Source organism: Pipistrellus kuhlii, unplaced genomic scaffold (assembly GCF_014108245.1).
Source record: "Pipistrellus kuhlii isolate mPipKuh1 unplaced genomic scaffold, mPipKuh1.p scaffold_m20_p_6, whole genome shotgun sequence".
Lineage (NCBI taxonomy): Eukaryota > Metazoa > Chordata > Mammalia > Chiroptera > Vespertilionidae > Pipistrellus > Pipistrellus kuhlii.
In genome coordinates this window covers 21,213,864-21,232,631 of record NW_023425562.1, presented here as the reverse complement: position 1 = coordinate 21,232,631, position 18,768 = coordinate 21,213,864, and the positions used below count along the sequence as shown (strand labels likewise).

The 18,768-nt window shown below is 47.8% G+C and overlaps 2 protein-coding genes across 6 annotated transcripts in view; both read right to left on the bottom strand.

Annotated features, from left to right (window-relative positions):
• TTPAL (alpha tocopherol transfer protein like) overlaps positions 1–8,859 on the bottom strand; it is a 30,006-nt gene extending 21,147 nt beyond the window's left edge. Inside the window, exon 1 of the mRNA XM_036417519.2 lies at positions 8,837–8,859. The gene's annotated coding sequence lies outside the window, so the exon portion shown is untranslated. The remainder of the gene's footprint in view (positions 1–8,836) is intronic.
• Positions 8,860–15,925: 7,066 nt separating this feature from the next.
• HNF4A (hepatocyte nuclear factor 4 alpha) overlaps positions 15,926–18,768 on the bottom strand; it is a 60,036-nt gene continuing 57,193 nt past the window's right edge. For all 5 annotated transcript variants that reach the window (XM_036418281.2, XM_036418277.2, XM_036418279.2 and 2 more), the window contains exon 10: positions 15,926–17,837. In XM_036418281.2, coding sequence (XP_036274174.1) covers positions 17,695–17,837 — 143 coding nt within the window. In that variant the 3' untranslated portion in view covers positions 15,926–17,694. The remainder of the gene's footprint in view (positions 17,838–18,768) is intronic.

The following is an 18,768-nucleotide window of genomic DNA, read 5'->3' as shown; positions in this document are numbered from 1 at the left end:
GAGAAAATCACAGAAGGGTGATGATGATGATGATGATGATGATGATGATGATGTTGCTGTTACATTTAACATTGGTTTCCATTTATTAAGTTTTTACTATGAGCTCCTAAAATATCTCAGAGGCTCACAATCTTTATCTCTTTTTATCCTTCAAAGTACCCCATCAGTTTTTCTGTTACTAAAGATTTTATAGACAGGGTGTATTGCTCTTCAGCATTTTATTTTATTTTATTTTTATTTATTTATTTATTTTTAAAGAATACTGTTTTTTATTTTTATTTATTTATTTTTAATATATTTTATTGATTTTTTCATAGAGAGGAAGAGAGAGGGATAGAGAGTTAGAAACATCGATGAGAGAGAATCATCGATCAGTTGCTTCTTGCACACCCCCTACTGGGGATGTGCCCGCAACCAAGGTACATGCCCTTGACCGGAATCGAACCCGGGACCTTTCAGTCCGCAGTCCGACGCTCTATCCATTGAGCCAAACCGGTTTCGGCTGCTCTTCAGCATTTTAAATATATATATAATACATAAGGCATCAACCTTCACAAAATTTTTTAAAATTTATTTTTATTGATTTCAGAGAGAGGTAAAGAGGAGAGAGGGAGAGAGAGAGAGAAACATTAATGATGGAAGAGAATTATTCAACAACTGCCCCCTGCATGGCCCCTCCTGGGATTGAGCCCACAACCTTTGCATGTGCCCTGACCAGGAGGCAAACCCTGACCTCCTGGGTTGATGCTCAATCATTGAGCCACCTGGCTAGGCAAAATTCACAAATCTTAGAAAATGTACAGCTACTAAGTGTAAGACTTGGTGAATTGTTACAGGTAACCCTGCTCAGATCAAGATGCATAACTTTTTACAAAAGCATTTTTATTGACTTCAGAGAGGAAGGAAGAGGGAGAGAGGGATAGAAATATCAATGATGAGCCGGGACCGGTTTGGCTCAATGGATAGAGCGTCGGCTTGGGGACTGAAGGGTCCCGGGTTCGATTCTGGTCAAGGGCATGTACCTTGGTTGCAGGCATATCCCCAGTAGGGGGTGTGCAAGAGGCAGCTGATCAATGACTCTCTGTCATTGATGTTTCTAACTCTCTATCTCTCTCCCTTCCTCTCTGTACAAAATCAATAAAATATATTTAAAAAAAAAAAGAAATATCAATGATGAGAGGGAATCATTGATTGGCTGCCTCCTGCACTCTCCCCACTGGGGATTGAGCCTGCAACCCGGGCATTTGCCCTTGACCAAAATTGAACCTGGAACCCTTTAGTCCACAGGCTTGTGCTCTATCCACTGAGCAGACCTGGCTAGGGCAAGATACATAACTTTTAAAATTAAATTGATTGGGGTAATATTAGCTCAGGTATGCAAGTCTACAATACAATCTCTGTATCCTCCATTGCATGCTCACTACCTGAAGTTTAGTTTCCTTCTGTCACCTTGTATGTTTGTTTTTAATTTGTCACCTTGTGTTCCTTGTGTTTGATCCCTTTACCCTTTTCATTCACCCTTCCTTTCATTCCCCTCTGGTAGTCACCGTTCTGTTGTCTGTAGCTATACATTTGGGGTTTTGAAGATATATAACATTTAAAAATATATATTTTTAAAGATATATTTAATTGATTTTTTACAGAGAGGAAGGGAGAGGGATAGAGAGTTAGAAACATCGATGAGAGAGAATCAGTTGCCTCTTGCACGCCCCCTACTGGGGATGTGCCCGCAACCAAGGTACATGCCCTTGACCGGAATTGAACCTGGGACTTTCAATCTGCAGGCCAACGCTCTATCCACTGAGCTAAACCAGTTAGGGCTAAAAATATTTTTAATATATTTTTATTGAGTGCTCGCTTCGGCAGCACATATAATATATTTTTATTGATTCAGAGAGAAAGAGAGAGGGAGAAAGAGATAGAAACATCTGTGAAAGAGAATCATTAATCAGCTGCCTCCTGCACTCCCCCTACTGGAGATTGACCCACAACCCAGGCATGTGCCCTGACTGGGAATCGAACTGTGACCTCCTGGTTCATACATAGATTGATGCTCAACCATTGGGCCACACCATCTGGGCCTAAGATAGGTTTTTTATGTATTTAATAATTAGTTGTGACTACTTAATAGGGACAAGCCACTCCCAGCCTTTTATTTTTTATCCTCACCTGAGGATATGTTTATCAATTTTTAGAGAGAGAGAGAGTGAGGGAGGAAGAGAGAGAAAGAAAGAGAGAGAGAGAGAGAGAGAGAGAGAGAGAGAGAGAGAGAGAAACCTAATGTGAGAGAAACAATGATCGGTTGCTTCCTGTACACACCACAACCAAGAAATCAAACCTACAACTAGGTATGTGCCTTGACCAGGAATCAAACCCACAATCCTTTGATGTACAGGATGATATTCCCACCAACTGAACCACCTACCAGGCCCAGTCTTTTCTGTGGTAATGAGATCATGGTCCTTGGAGTTGGGGACCCAGGGCCCAGCCCTGATGTCCCCCCCATCCCAGGGCACTCTGTGACTCTGGGCAAGTTAAGGTGTCCAGTCATCACCTTTCTCCCAGCAAGGCCCTGGCACCGAGTGGTCCCTCAGTCAATGTCCACTGGCCTCAGGAGGAATGAACCACTGTGCCCTCTGCTCCCTGCTTACCCCTGGGCCCTGAGGACTCGGGAATGAACCAAAGCACTATGAAGCGCTAGTAATACACAGGTTCCTAGAAAGACATGCAGGCACAGACACAAGCCCAAGGCAACCAGGTGGATGCCTCACAGGGGCCCATTGGCCTGGAGGACCATGGCCTTCTGAGACCCCTGGAAACAGGAAATCCAGCCCCAGGCTCAGACCTCCCTCCGGAAGGGGCTGATGGGAGTTCTCTACCTGTGACCCCACTTGTGACCGCAGCTCCTATCACGGTAGCCTCCGAAAGGCTGGGCCCACAGGGCCATAAATCCCTGCTATCATTAGTCAGTATCTCTACAGCTCCGGCTGTTTGCAGGGAGCGCTACAGTTCCTTTTATCACTTACGAGTTCCATATTATTTTTTATCACTTTTTTCTCACAGCAGCCTTGCAAACACGGCTGGTTTTGCTCTCTTTCGATTTGGAGTTGGGGGATTCCAGGCCCCAGAGGATTTCAGGGAATTAAAAAAAAAAAATTACCCAAAACTCTAGAGAGGGTCAGGGTTTGTTTGACTCACAGCCTTTTTGAGGTCCAGGCTGGGGCTTTGTGTGAGGCCAAAGGCTGTGGGAGAATCAGGAGGTGGAAACCGGGAGCCATTGGTAAGTAGGGAAAGATCTGAGCTGTGCGACCTAGGGCAAGTCACTCAACCTCTCTGTGCCTTGGTTTCTTTGTCAGACAAATGAGGAAGTGATAATAGTACCTACCTCATAAATTAGTACATACAGATGCTCAGTAACCGTGAGGTTCTCTACAACCTAAATCGGGATCTGAATTTTAAACTCGGACCCTGGCTTACTGGATGACTTGGGCAAGTCTCTTGCCCTCTCTGAGGCTTAGATTTCTCATATGTAAAATAGGCATAATCCTGCCTGCCTCCCGCCTTGGCTCTTGTATCTCCAGTCTCATCAGCCTGGTCTTCAAGTCCTCCCACCTCCAACTCTGCTGGGTACTAACCCCAACCAGCCCACCCCCAGCTATGCCTGGTTAACTCTCCATTATCATCTCAGGTGCCCTTCTTTCTCTCCCTCCCTTCTTTCCTTCACTTATTCAGTAAGTACTTATTGAATACCTACTGTGTGCCGGACCTGTGCTGGGTGGTAGACAGGCTAGGCAAAGCCCCTGTCCTCACGAAGGGGAAGTAGACCATAAACTAAAAGAGATGAAAAAACAAAAACTCAAGGCCATTACAAACTGTACTAAGGACGTCATAAGGAAAAGTTAAAACATCACAAGAGGAAGTAAACGAAGAAGGTTGCTTTCTAGAACGTCCTCTTGGAAGGACTCTTCTGTTTAAAAATCTTTTTTTTTTATTTTTTTTGTCCCCCCCCCCCCAGTTTTATTATTTATTTATTTTTAAATTCTTTATTGATGAAGGTATCACATCTTCTGTTCACATTGATAATTTATCTGGCTGATTTAATACATGGCATAGAATTCAGGCGACGCACCACGCCTCGCAGTCTCAAATGCTCCTCCCTGCCTGCTCCCCCGCTTTCCCCAGATGTGCAGCCTTCCTCCAGAGAGGCCCCTGTGTGGCCAGCTTCTTGAGGGTGGGTGCCCTTTGTGGTGGCATCCGAATCACAGACGCGGTAGCCGTTTGCAGATGTGGGAGAAGAGGGGTCCATGTACAAAGGCCTTCTGGCATGCCTGGGGGGGAGACGAACATGCAGGGGCGATCGGGTGGGCGATGTGGGGCCAGCGAGCCAAAGGAAGGGATCTGGACCTTCCTCTCTGTGGCCTGGGCAAAGCTTTCAGGTTGGGGGCTGGAACGGGGTCAGGATGAGTGTCTTCTGGTGTGTGTTCTATTAAAACACCGTGGAGAATGGATTTATGGATCTGTGTGGAGCAGGGAGACCACTGGGATAAACACTGTGCAGCTGATGATGGCGGAGACGGGGGCCGGGATGGAAGGGGGGGGTGTTGAGTAGGGGGTGACCTGGGCTGTTTGGGAGGTGGGGTGGAGATCAGCGAGGGCTCCCTGGCAGCATACTCTCACCACACGGGGCTGTTGTTAGTAGGCTGTCTGTGATGATTAGATTAGCGTTGCACCAGGAACCTGGGGTTGAGCGGGCCCTGGGGACATGTTTGCTGAAGGGATGCCTGAGGATGAAAAGGCCCTTTGTGAACGGAGACACGCCCTTTGGGAAAAGGCTGCAGCGGCCCCGAGGGGCCCCTGCTCCCCCATGGACTCTCCCCTCCCACCCAACCTTGCCGGGAGAATCACCCCCAAACCCACGTTGTCACTTGGAGCCTGCTTCTAATTCAAGAATTTTGAGCCTCAACCTTAGGATTCTCATATATTCTTGGCGGTGAAACTCTTTCCCCATGAAAACCTGACACAGTCAGGGAAACTGAGTCCAGGGGTGCAAGGCAGCCCCAGGTTAGTGGCAGAGTTTCCCCCCAGCCCCGACCTGGATGCCTCTCCTCCACCACTTCCTCCGGATGGCGGATGGCTCCTGTTTATATTGTATTAGGCAAATCCAGGTAACACACAAAGTACTTTCCACTAATTTTATTCTCATAATAGTATTAGGAGGTGGGTTCTACTAAGATACCCATTTGAGAGATAAGACACCTTCTTCTTGCCTTCTATCCTGCCTGCCCACCCATGTCCTGGAGGCTCTCATTCATCTATAATAATACAAGCGTAATATGCTAATTAGACGGTACATCCGGGCTTTGAGGGAAGCCAGTGCCGGCAGCAGGGGGTAGGAAGGCCCACTGTTGCACAAATTTTGTGCATCGGGCCTCTAGTTCTGTATATATTTGACTGATGTGGTTTCCTTGGAACTTCTGCCACAGGGAAAATCGCCCAGGTTCCCTGAGGCCTGTTTAGCCACTGAGTCTAGTCTTCATCTTCTGCAGCCTGTTTTTGTTTTTTAGTTTAGTTAGTTATTTATTTTTTTCATTTTTATTGATTTCAGAGAGGAAGAGAGAGATAGATAGAAACATCAATAATGAGAATCATTGATTGGCTCTCCCCTGCATGCCCCTTACTGGAGATCAAGTCTACAACCCAGGCATGTGCCCTGACCAGAAATCAAACCCTGACCTCTTGGTTCATCAGTCAATGCTCAACCACTAAGCTGCACTGGCTGGGCTGTTGTTGTTTTTTAAAAAATGTCTTACTGATTATTTATTTATTTTTATTTTTTATTTTTAGAGAGAGAAAGGACGGGAGAGGTAGAGAGATAGAAACATTTATGGGAAAAAAAAAAAAAAGAAACATTTATGAGAGAGGAACATCAATGCTCTGCTTCCTACATATATACACCCCACTGGGGATCAAGCCCATAACCTGGGCATGCGCCCCGACCAAAAACCATCGACCTATGCTCCTTCTGTGCATGGGTTGATGCTCAACCTCCCAGCCATACCAGCTGGGCTGCAGCCTGTTTTATGACATTGTTAAAGGATTTTTTTTTTACTTTTTTTTTTTTTTTTTTTTTTTTTAGCTCCATCAGCAGGTGCCTATTGACCTCCTACTACTGGGAGCATGTGGTAAATGACACAGTACTTGAGTCTGGTGGGGAACCCAGTTCACCAGGATCTTCCTCACCACACAGTGGGTGACTTGATGGCAAAGATTTGGTCTTTTCAACTCTGCTCCTAGGCTTAGCTGATCCTGTGGAAATGAGGCCAAGACAGGAGGAGAGGCCGTGAAGAAATCAGGCCCCGACACGATTAAGGAAAAACTGGGGTGCATGGCGTAAACATTCCCGCCTCTCTCTCATCCTGTCCTCTCATCTCCCATTGGCTCCTTCTTTTGATGAAATCCAACTGCAGTCAGGAGGCCTGGGTGCCTCCTGGACCACAGAGCAGGGCAGACAAGGCCACGAGAGAGTCACCACCGAGGCACATTTGAGTTCAGTCTTGTAACTTGCGTAGGAGTTTCCCGGATGGGGAAACCGGGAACGGGTGTTTCCACGAGAGGGAACAGCAGGTACTAAGGAGTTACAAAATGCCTGGCCTGCTTAATTGTTTATTTAATTAGGATTGTTTGTTTGATTGATTGACTCTGCTCTATGTGCACTTGGTGAAAATAAAACATTCAAAAGGTACAAAAGGCCATGAAAGGAAAAGTAGGTCTTCCTCCCTCCCCTGATCCAGCTACTCAGCTCACCTCCCCAGAGGCCATCTTTCTCTCCGTCTCTTATCACCTTCTAGAAACAATCAATACAAATGACAGTAAATGCTAGTGAAGTGTGTGACATGCGTCACTCGAACTCCTAACTTGACTTAATGTGAGTGACATTGGCAGAGCTCCTACTGCGTGCAAAGAAATCGGCTGAGAATTCTGGCCTTGGACTCTAAGCCCAGCCCTTCGCTAAGCACTGTGCAGTGTTAGACTCACCACACTCTGCTTCTCATGTCCTCCCCCAGGGCCCAGTCAAGGGGTGCGTGTCCCAGGGTCTAGCCAGCTCTTCGAGGTGTGCCCACCATTGTGTTGTCCAATGGACGCTTTGTGCATTAAACTAAATTAAAGCTGAATCACTGGCAAGAAGCAAATTGTAACACAGGAGCACGCAGAAGCCTTGCATGTGGTTCTAGGGACCACATGTTGCTCTGGGGAGACGAATCGGGTTTCTCTCTCTCAAGACCTGCTCTTCTCTGAGGCACCAGGTCAGCTGTCTATGGTTTGGCCTCGGAGGGTGAGGGGTGGGGAGGGAGACAGTTGGTTCCAACTAACTAACTGAGAAGGACAGATCTTCCCTGATTACCCCTAGCTGGTGTCTGCAACCCTTATGGAGTTTAAGGCCAGAATGGGGAGCTGGGAGGGCCAGCAGGCTAGAGATATGGGAATCCCTACAGCCAACCCCCACAGCAAACTTGCCAGTGCCTGAAAGCAAACAACCAAACCTGGGCCCCGGATGCCCAGTCCGAAGCCCAGAGGCCAGAGCAACCCAGGTCACCAGGCCTTCCATTCTGACCTCTCTCATTCTTCTGAGACCCAGTTCCTTCCTGACCATGCCTGTGTGCCCAAAAACGTGCCTACCATGGTCGGACCACCTGCTTTGTGCAGGTGCTGACCACACACCAGCTCTTACAGCCCCACCCCCCAGCTGCTCTGCAAGGAAGATGTCGAAGATCCCCACTTTTTAAAAATATATATATTTTATTAATTTTTTACAGAGAGGAAGAGAGGGAAATAGAGAGTTAGAAACATCGCTGAGAGAGAAACATTGATCAGCTGCCTCCTGCACACCCCCTACTGGGGATGTGCCCGCAACCGGAATCAAACCTACATGCCCTTGACCGGAATCAAATCTAGGACCCTTCAGTCTGCAGGCCAATGCTCTATCCACTGAGCCAAACCGGTTAGGACAAAGATCCCTACTTTTGTAAACAAGGAAACCTGAAGCTCAGAAAGGAGGGATGTGCTGGCCAGTGTGGCTCAGTGGTTGAGTGTTGACCTAGGAACCAGGAGATCATGGCTCAATTCCCGGTCAGGGCACATGCCTGGGTTGGGGGCTTGATCCCCAGTAGGGGGTGTGCAGGAGGCAGCCAGTCAATGATTCTCTCTCATCATTGACCTTTCTGTCTCTCTCTCCCTCTTCTTTCTCTTTGAAATCAATATTTTAAAAAATGAAACAGAAAAGAAAGGAGGGATGCAGGGCGGTGTGAGGTTGGGATTATAAGGTATAGTGATATCAACGGGCATTTTGTGTAAAAAAAATTATGGAGTGCTGAACACAGAATCAGAGAACCTTAGAAACATGAAGCCCAGGGCTCACAAACCTGTATATTAGCAGTACTAGAGGCCCAATGCGTGAAATTCTTGCACTTGGGGGAGGGGAGCCCCTCAGCCCAGCCTGCGCCCTCTTGCCGTCTGGGAGTCAGTCGGACATCCTTAGCGCTGCCACAGAGGCGGGAGAGGCTCCTGCCAGCACTGTTGCACTTGCCGCTGTGAGCCTGGCTTCTGGCTGAGCAGCCCTGTGGGAGCACACTGACTACCAGGGGCCGGCTCCTGCATTGAGCATCTGTCCCCTGGTGGTCAGTGCACATCATAACAACTGGTTGTGGAGCCACTTGGTCAATTTGCATATTAGCCTTTTATAATATAGCATAATTCACCTTCACCTGTTCCCCACACCACGGATGGAATGTCTCCCTTGAGCCCATTTCCCATCCATTCATGCCTCTTCTTCTCTCACCTGGGGTCTTGTTCCAGCCTCCCCTCTGGTGTCTCTTTCAAACCTGCACTCAACATCCAGAGGCATCTTTTAAAATGTCAAGCGGACTGTGTTACTCTTCCCCTTACTGCACTGGCTCCCCTTTGCCCTCAGGATAAAGTTCAACCCCCTTGACCTGGTTTATGAGATCCTCCGCCATCTAGTCATAGTATCTTCTCCCTCTGCCTCTCTTTGGCACCCCCTCCCAACTTTACACCAATTATACAAATAAATAGAGATAATTTCAGATAGCTGTAAGCATAATGAAGAAAATCAAACATAATAATAACTTATATCAGGGATCAGTAAACTACAGTCATTAGCCAAGTCTGGCCTGCTGCCTGCTTTTATAAGTAAAGTTTTATTGGAACTCAGTCATGCCCAGTCACTTACATATTGCTTATGGTTGCTTTCACTCTATAAGGGTACCTTTAAGTAGATATAACAAAGATCATATAGCTACACAGCCTCCTGTATTTAGCTAAGTTGGTCACAGTCGGCATCCAGATGCTCTAGATCCCTTTTCCACTTAGAATCTTCCTTGTCTATATTTTTTATGTAATATTGTCCTCTATACCACCAAGAGCTTTGCTCCATGATGACCTACAGGATTTTCTTCCAACCCTATTACTCCTAACCTGCAGGTTTGACCCTGACACTTACTTCCTCTTATCAGAAGGTATCAGCAGGAGGTTTTCAGGAAGCAACCAGGACTCAGGTTCCTTCCTCAAATGATCCTTAAGTCCTTTGAGGTGATCCTTAAGTCCCAGAGGGTGCATAGTGCATTGTCTAGTGAGGCCACCGGAAATAATGACCAGAACCAAGCAGGTCAAGACTGCCACCTGGGCCCAGACAACATGTCTCAGTGGTTGAGTGCCGACTTGTGGACCAGGAGGTCACAGTTCACTTCCCTGCCAGGGCACATGCCAGGGTTGTGGGCTCGATCCCCAGTGGGTGGCATGCAAGAGGCAGCCAATTGATGATTCTCTCTCATCATTGATGTTTCTACCTCTCTCTCCCTTCCCTTCCTCTCTGAAACCTATATATATTTTATTGATTTTTTTACAGAGAGAAAGGGAGAGGGATAGAGAGTTTGAAACATTGATTGAGAGAAACATTGATCAGCTGTCTCTTGCACACTCCCTACGGGGGATGTGCCCACAACCAAGGTACATGCCCTTGACTGGAATCGAACCTGGGACCCTTCAATCCACAGGTTGACACTCTATCCACTCAGCCAAACCGGCCAGGGCAAAAAACATATATTTTTTTAAAAAAAGACTGCCACCCCCCTCTAACTGACAACAATGATGCGATGCCATTGATTTAAAGACACACCCTAACTTCAGAGATATCTTAATGTGAAAGAGGGTGCAGCATAGAATTTTTAGAACATCACGATCGTTGCTGTCTCTGGGGATTGTGTGAGGATGAAGTAAATCTGTGACCGGCCTGGCCAAAAGCCCCAACTGCCTGGCTCGGCAGTGGAGGCCCCTTGGCATTGCCCAACTGCCCCCTGGCTCCCATGGCCCAGGCCCTCGCCCTCGCAGGGCCCACTCCGGTTTATGGCGACAATCACTGCCCCTGCCAGACATGATCTCAAAGCCATAAAGACTTTTACAGTTTCCCTCTCCCCTGAGATAAGCTTGGGGAGCCCTTCCCAAGGCCGGGAGCAATTTCAGAGCCACAGGGGGAGCGGCTGGGCATTGCATAAGGGGGGCGGGGGTATGGAAAAGTTTTATGGCCCAACTTCTCTGGAACTGCCAGGTTCTCATATCCTCAGCTTGAACCTGCCTGTGAAACCTCGGAACCATGCGGGCCACACAGCAGGGACCTCCTCACGTTGCCACTGTTATGGTCTGTGTGGTCAGGGCAACTCACTTTCTCTCGCCTGCAAAACAAGGGCATTCCGTTTAACCCCCCTCACAGTCTCCCTGTGGTGACCGCACACCGGGAGGGCCTGGCACACTTAGCACACCTGCAACCGACTCCGTTCGAACCCCTTTCCTCCCCATCAGATGCTTCTCAATCATCTGATGTGTGTGCGTTGCTCTCTTTCTCTTGCCACTGGATGGTGGAGTGGCCCAGATGTGGTCCTCACCCACATCTCTCTGCTGGCGACACTCCCTCCTCTTTCAACGAGCTCACGAAACTATTTGGCCTTTTTCTTTCATGTTTTTATTAAGGTATAATTTCCATACACAAATATGCACCTTTCACGGAGTATGGGTCTCCAAGTTTTGGCAAATGTATCTGGTTGGGTAACCACCACACAGTCAAGATGCAGAGGACAACCGCTCCCCCCAGGCTCCCACCCCACCCCACCCCACCCCATCTCAGGCCAGCAACCACAGCATCTGTCCTCAGAGTTGTGCTTTTGCAGAATATCGTGTAGATGGCATCGTATGGTGGGTGGCCTTTGGGGTCTGGTTTCTTGTGCCCAGAATGATGCACCTGAGGTCCAGGTACTTGTATCAGTAGTTTATTTTACCGCGCATTTGGCTTTTCAATCACATTTGCGCTTATGGCTTGGCCTTTATCTCTCCAGCCCACTCCTCTGTGAGTTCTAGGCGTGTATAGCCAGTGATTCCTTCGATACTTAATTAGCATCTCAAACAAAATATCTCAATGGAACGTTCTAACCCCATAATCAGCAAACTGTGGCTTGTGAGCCATATGCGGCTCTTTGGCCCCTTGAGTGTGTCTCTTCCACAAAACACCACAGCCTGGGCGAGTCTATTTTGAAGAAGTGGTGTTAGAAGAAGTTTAGTTGAAAAAATTTGGCTCTCAAAAGAAATTTCAATCATTGTACTGATGATATTTGGCTCTGTTGACTAACGAGTTTGCCAACCACTGTTCTAACCCAAATCTACAGCTCTTCTAATCTTCCTCATTGCAAGAATCAGTACCCCTAGCCCAACAGTTACTTTTCTTCATACTTCTGACCCAGTAGCAAATTATTGGCTGTGCTACTTCTAAAACATCCCAAACTGACCATCTCTCCCCACCACCACCTGCCTTAATTCCCGATGTTGTATAAGAAATTACCCCAAATGTAGTGGCTTAAGACAACACCCATTAGTTACCTCACCATGTCTGGTCAGATGGGCATGGCGGGATGGGGTTCTCCGCCCCGTCTCACACAACTGAAACCAAGGAACCGGCTGAGCTGTGTTCCTACCTGATGGCTCTGGGGAAGGACTGATTTCCAGCCTCATTCAAGTTGTTGCCTGAATTCGGTTTCTTGTGGTTGTAGGACTGAGGTCACCACTTTCTAGCGGTCCATCAGTAGGGTTGCTCTCAGCTTCGAGAGACTGCCTGCATCCCTTGCCATGTGTCCACCTCCATCTTCAAAGCTAGCCAGAGACTCTCCCTCACATCAGATCTCTCTCATGCATCAAATTTCATTTGCCAGGAAGAGACCAACCCCTTTTAAGGGCTCACCTGATTAGGGCAAGCCCACCAGGAATACTCTCCTTTTCACAAAGCCAACTGGTTTGGGACCTTCCTGACACCTGCTCAATCCCTCACAGTAGCACCCAGATTGGTGTCTGAATGAATGATTGGGAGGTGTGGACAGGCCAGAGGGTCCCCTGGGGCACCTTTGAATTCTGTCTACACTACTCTAGCCCAAGCTCCCATAATCTCTCCCCTGAACCACCTCATAGACACCTCATCCCCCACGAAGCTGCCAGAGGATCCTTTAAAAACACAGATATGGCCAAAGCCTTCCCCCACCTGCAAATGTCGAGTGATTTCCTATTTCCACAGAAGAGATTTCAATTGTCCAGGGTTTGAGGCCCTCACCAACCGGCCCAAGTGTGGGATGAGGACTTCAGTGGCATACACAGGGACGGTGGTACAAAATGACATTATCCTGTCTCCTTACAGGTCTTACTTCCTCCTGAAATCGTGAAGGAGAGAGCCTTCATTGGATAGCATAGGCCTTTATCATCTCTCTAAATACTTGACAATTTCTCGTTTGAAGAAGAAAGAGCAGAGATTTCCTGGGCAATCCTCTCTGGTTGCTCCTTACAAATATTGTTTTCATTTTAATTTGAAATGATACCTCCTATTGATGGTACATGACACTGGTATGGCATGGTTTCCCATTTACGTCAGTGATCAGTGTAAAGGAAATAATTAGGAATTGATTTAAAGAAAAAATATTAAGTAGCGGGAGGTGCAGTGGTCCTCAGAGTGGAGAGCACTAAGGTGGTGTGTGCCGGGAGCGGTGACTGAAGGTTGGAAAGTGCTGGCCTCGGTCCTTCCTGCTGCCCACAGATTGTGCTTCGTGCTGCCTGCCCGTCCTCTCTCCTCACTCAGTCTCTCTTTCTGTCTTTTCTCTCCCTTATGCTGCCTCTCAATCCTCCTCCTGCGTTAGCACACCGCTCTCTCTCCCAGTGATCTCTCCCTTCCTCGATCCAGCATCTTAACAGCTGTCACCCTCACTCCTTGGCCTCTCAGCATTCAGCTGCTTGCTATTGTCCCTACACGTGAAAACTGTAAGTGCCATGAGGGAGGCTCCTGGTGGTGCTGGTTCTTCATATTCCCCAGTCCGCTTTGGCACAGGTATTTGTCATCACCGGTTTGTCCAAGGATGAACTTCTCACAGCCTACACTACTCTGGCCACCACGCAGTGACTAACGCATCCATGCCCTCTTCAATCCTGCCGCAGTGGCCCCTGGAGCCGGATGGTGGGTGTTTGAAGTTCAGCTGTTGCACTGGCTGTGCATGAATGTATGAAGAAATAAGTCCCTTCTTCTGAGCCTCGGTTTCCTCGTTCATAAAGTAGAACAAGAATCGCGGATGCACGGGGTTGCTGTGGGGATTAATTTACGTCCAGTAATGCTTGACACAGAGGTCAATAAATATTGCCCTTGGCATCAGGATTTGGTTTTTCCCTCCACCATCATCAAACAGCTGCATGGGGTCCTGGGATTCAGGTCTGTGAGGTCACATCTTTGGATTTACATATGACAAACTGATGCCAGAAATGTAGTTCAAAGGTGACCGGGGTTCCACAAAAGAGGAAGGACGACCATGCCACTGATTTGGGATGAACGGCCATTCACACTGCACAGAACTTTCTCTGGTTCCTCACCCAGCCAGTCTGTCCCCCAGGGTCCCTTTCAGGTCTCATCCCTGCTCTTTGAGTAGTGGGGTTCCATTTGGAATAGGGGAAGAAAAGCTTCCGGTATCATGGCTGGGGAAGCAACCTTTCCCGATTTTCAGTGAGGCCACCTGGGTTGGGAGAGAGACACAGGTTCAAGTCCTGGCTCAGTTGCTCTCTAGCTATGCGCCTTGGACAAGTGCCTTCACCTCTCTGAACCTTGGTTTCATCACCTCTAAAATGGGGAGAATAGGATTTGCTATTTGTCTCCCAAGCTGATGTTTTGCAACTGAAATGGAAACCAAGCTCTGGCCACCAGCACTGAGATTGGAGATTAACTGGGGCAAAGGGTTGATGAGGTGGAGGAACCAAGGCCAGAGGAATTTATGGCAGGGTTTATGGTGTTGATATGGACTTATTAAGCACACTCTAGGGCTGCAATCGCCTCCTCTGCCCCGCCCCCATGTCCATGTTGGCAGCAGCATGGATGGGGCTTCTGTTGCAACATTGAGGAAAACATTTCCTGGTACTCATGAGTGGGAAGGGATAGGGGAAGGCAGGGGTGGCCCCGGGATCGGGCAGGCAGCTAATGGTGCTCTTGAGGCTGGAGAACTTAATGGCCAGCCTCTACTAGAAAGGACTGGCTGAGCAAGTCACACTCCCGGAGTCCCTGGTGGTGGACACTTTGGGCACCTCATGTACACACAGCTCTTATAGTTACTAAGATCTCATCCCATTAATCCCGACAACACCCCTGCAGGGAGGGATCATTCCCATTTACAGATGCAGCTCAGAGGGATGGAGTGACCAGACTAAGGTTACAATAAATCACCCAGATGTGTGACTCCCAGACTGAAATTGCCAATCCCTCTGTTGGGAAAAAACTAAAGGGTCACTATGCTCCACTCTCATCTTTGAACGACATCACACCAAAGGTGACATCACACATAGGCACCCCATCAGCAATCTTCCCTTCACCCATCACTGAATGCTATGGTGTGTTGGTGAACGTTTAACAATCCGCTCTCCAGGGGAAAGCCTTGATTTACAGTGTTTGCCAGTTCCTGCGGTATAAATGCTTCCGCCGCTGCTATCATTGCGACATTGTCCAACAGAGAGTTGGGAAGAGTAGTTAACAATCGGCTCTCACACGCTAGCTCCAGAACACCTCTGAGTGAATGTGAGGCTGTGGTCCTTGGTGGATAGTTTATCAGGGGACAAGACCAAGGTGGCTATGAACCTGGCTGGAATACTCAAGTGCATTCCTGTTGTTGTTTTTTTAAATAAAGAAATATTTTTATTGGTTTCAGAGAGGATAAAAGAGGGAGAGAAAGATAGAAACATCAATGATGAGAATCATTGATTGGTTACCTCCTGCATACCCCCTACCAGGGATCGAGCCTGCAGCCCAGCATGTGCCCTTGACCGGAATCGAACCCAGTACCCTCCAGTCCACAGACCAACACTCTATCCACTAAGCCAAACTGGCTAGGGCTCCCTTGCTTTTATTCTTTTTCAAAACAACAATTTCTTTGATGAAATTTCCCCATGCCTCCTTGTCTCTTATTGCTGGCAGGTTGGTCCAGGACCCAGAACAGGGCTCCATCTTGGATCCTGATGGTAGATGACAAACCCTTGGGTCCTCTTGCCATCCTTTCAGGTCTTTCCATCACCCCCTGCCTGACTGGCTTTCATGTCTCCACTTACTGATACTCAAAATCAAGGGACCAGAGTGAGATTCCCACTTCTGCTTCTTTCTTTAAGGAAAATCACTTCCCCTGAGCCTCAGTTTCCCCATCTATAAAGTGGGTGGTGGTGGTAACAATGTCTAACCTGCTTACCTCTTGATGTGAAGATTAAACAATAATGGCTTTGAGAGAACTTTGCACACTGTAGGAGACTATTTTCATTCTTATTTCTAACACCTGAAAGGAAGAAAAGATACCCATCCAAGGACTTAGAAAACATACATGCCATTTATTTAGCTTTATAAACTTCTGTTAAAACACACAATAAATGTTTCTTGTTTGTTTGTTTGCCCCATTGGGTGGCAGTGACAGGGGCTCAGGTGTCAGCACAGGACCCAATGACATTCACGCCCCCTGGAAGAAGTTGGTGGATCTGCCAGAACCCAACCCACTTTCAGAACTGCTGGATATGAATTTCACACTTCATCCCAATCAGGGCAAATCACAGAGCAATCTGGCAAAAGTAATTGGCTTGATCATCACAAGAAATCTAGGAACATCCCTGTACAACCCTTTCCTGGCCTCCTTGCCCCTTCTAGCAGAGCCACGGGGCCTCTGGAAGCTTCTGAGAGCTGCCTAGAGGAGTTGTCTCACCGGAGGAATTACAGGGTCCATGGATGTCCTTCCCACCATTTTTTTTTAGTCCATCAGATTTTTGTTTTAGGACTACAACTCAGGTAGACAAAAATTCCAATGTGGTGTCCTCAGTTTAGAATCAGGAAAGTAAACTTGTCTTTACTTTGTTTCCTATAATTGCAGTAAAATTGGTAAAGTGGAATGGATTTCTCCTCCAGGAAGAGTTGACTTGGGCAGAGGACTGACCTCTGCCCCAGAAAATTGCTACCATTAAAAGCCATTGTTGCCCCACTCCACCTCATGGGAAATTCTTACCTCAGCTTTGCTCCCAGGACATTGGGGGGTTGGAAGAGCAAACAGTAGGAATGACCATGATGAGCAGAATGGCTCCAGATTCCCTACCTCACCCTGCACCAGCCAGAGCCCCCTGGCTGGGATTTCTGGGGAAATGAAGTGAGATGTGGCTAAGGAAGCCTGGAGAGCTCAGAGCAGGGAACACTTTCTCCTGGGATTGGGGTTGGGCTTGCTGGAGTGGGGAAGGACAATCCTCACAGCACTGGAGATGCAGAGATTTCTCTTGGACATACTGTACCCTTCATGCCTCCTTTGCCAAAAGGAACAATCACTAACGATGGAATTGGGGGGCACTGGGGTACTGCCCCATCTACCCGGGTCAGCCTTGGCTTGTGGGTAGATAACCCATCTAACTATTTATCCTCCTACAAAGCACAGCTCTGGTCCCAGGTCTGGTCCCATCTTTAATTACTATGGGAAGTGACATTTTTTCAGAATTCTCCAAAGCCACCAAGATTTTGCATGGACAAGGCACTGGCTGTTTCGTCCCGGAGTTTAATGGCTCCAGAATGTACCCTGAGTGATGCTCCCCAGAGCAAGTCTCAAACCCATACCTCCCCCCTCTCCTTAAAAAAAAACTGGCCCACTCCTGGAATGGCAGAATTCTGATACTCATCCCTCAGAGTTGGGGAGCAAAGAGAGATAAAGGGCCTGGGCACTATGACAGCACTCGGGGAGAAGTACCAGCCTGAGGGGAAGAAAGCTGTGCTTGAGTGAGGTCCCACGTCATCTCTAGGCAGCAGGTGAAGCAGCTGGGGGTAGTTATGGATGAAGGGGAAGACAGTGGCTTTGGCGAGAGAGACGTTGTCCAAGGCAGCAGAGGATTCTCCAGCTGGGATCTCCCCAAGTCAAGGCCTCATCATCCAGAGCAGAGGAGAGCGGCAATGTGACGTGGCCCACAGCCCAAGTTCTTGGGCCCTTTGCCCTTTTCACTACTGCTCTGGGACTGGCCCTATTGTCACAGCTTCCAGCCCCATGACCAAGTGACCACCAAGGGCTGTCTGAGGGGACTGGAGGGCCAGCAGAGCCCCCGACCCCCGGAGACTTGCTAGATGACTTCTTGCTTGGTGATAGTCAGCTGGGGGATGGCAGAGGGGGGCTTGACAATTGTGGTGATGGCTCCTGGCAGGAGTTTGTAGGGCTCAGACCCTGAGCCACCTGGTGGTGAGGGCTGTGGAGTCTCAGGGGTGGCTGGAGAGACAGAGAGACAGACAGGCTGTTCAGAATCCTAGCCCTTTGGGGAGTAAAAGCAGAGCCCTAGAAAGTTCTCCCCCTTCTCTGGGGCTCAGTGTCCTCTTCTATCAAATGAGAGAATTAACCAAATAATCTATGAAGTCTCTTATGGTTTAAATCTTCGGATCCCAGATTAGTCTTATGTTCTATGAGGTCTGGAAGGCTATGGCTGGGCCAGGTAACATCCAGTTCTTACCAACCTCCATCTCCTTCACTGTTTGACATGGAGACATGTGCAGCTTCTCCCAAACCAAGGCCCAAGTATGACTCTACCCAAGAACAATGGGACATGTGACAGGAATACCCATCTTGGAGAGAAGGAGCAACAATTGATGAAAACCTATTTGGCTTAAAAGATTCTGATATTTAAGTAGATGAGTAACAAAAACTAATTGGCCTCACCCCCGTAACAGGTTCAGAAAGTAACTTTGGTGTGGCTCAATGTTTGAGCACCAACCTATGAACCCGGAGGTCATGGTTTGATTCTCTGACAAGGCACATAACCGGGTTGTGGGCTCGATCCCCAGTAAGGGGCATGCATAATTCTCTCTCATTATTGATGTTTCTATCTCTCCCTCTCTCTTCCTCTCTCTGAAATCAACAAAAACAGAAAAAAATGGAAAGTAACTTCAATGATGACCCACTTGGCTAATTTCAGTCAATGGACAACTTTCCCAAAGAATAATCTCAATGAAATGAAATCTCATTTTAGTGGACTGCCTCATCCCAACGATGGTTTTACTCTTTAAAGAATGTTGCCAATGACAAACTCACTCTTGTGAGATTTTACCTCAGAGAAGAGCCTAGTTCAATGGGCATCCCAACCTAATAAAGAATCTCACTCAATTGTCTAGTGGATAGCCTTACCCAATTGAGAAGCCTTATTTAA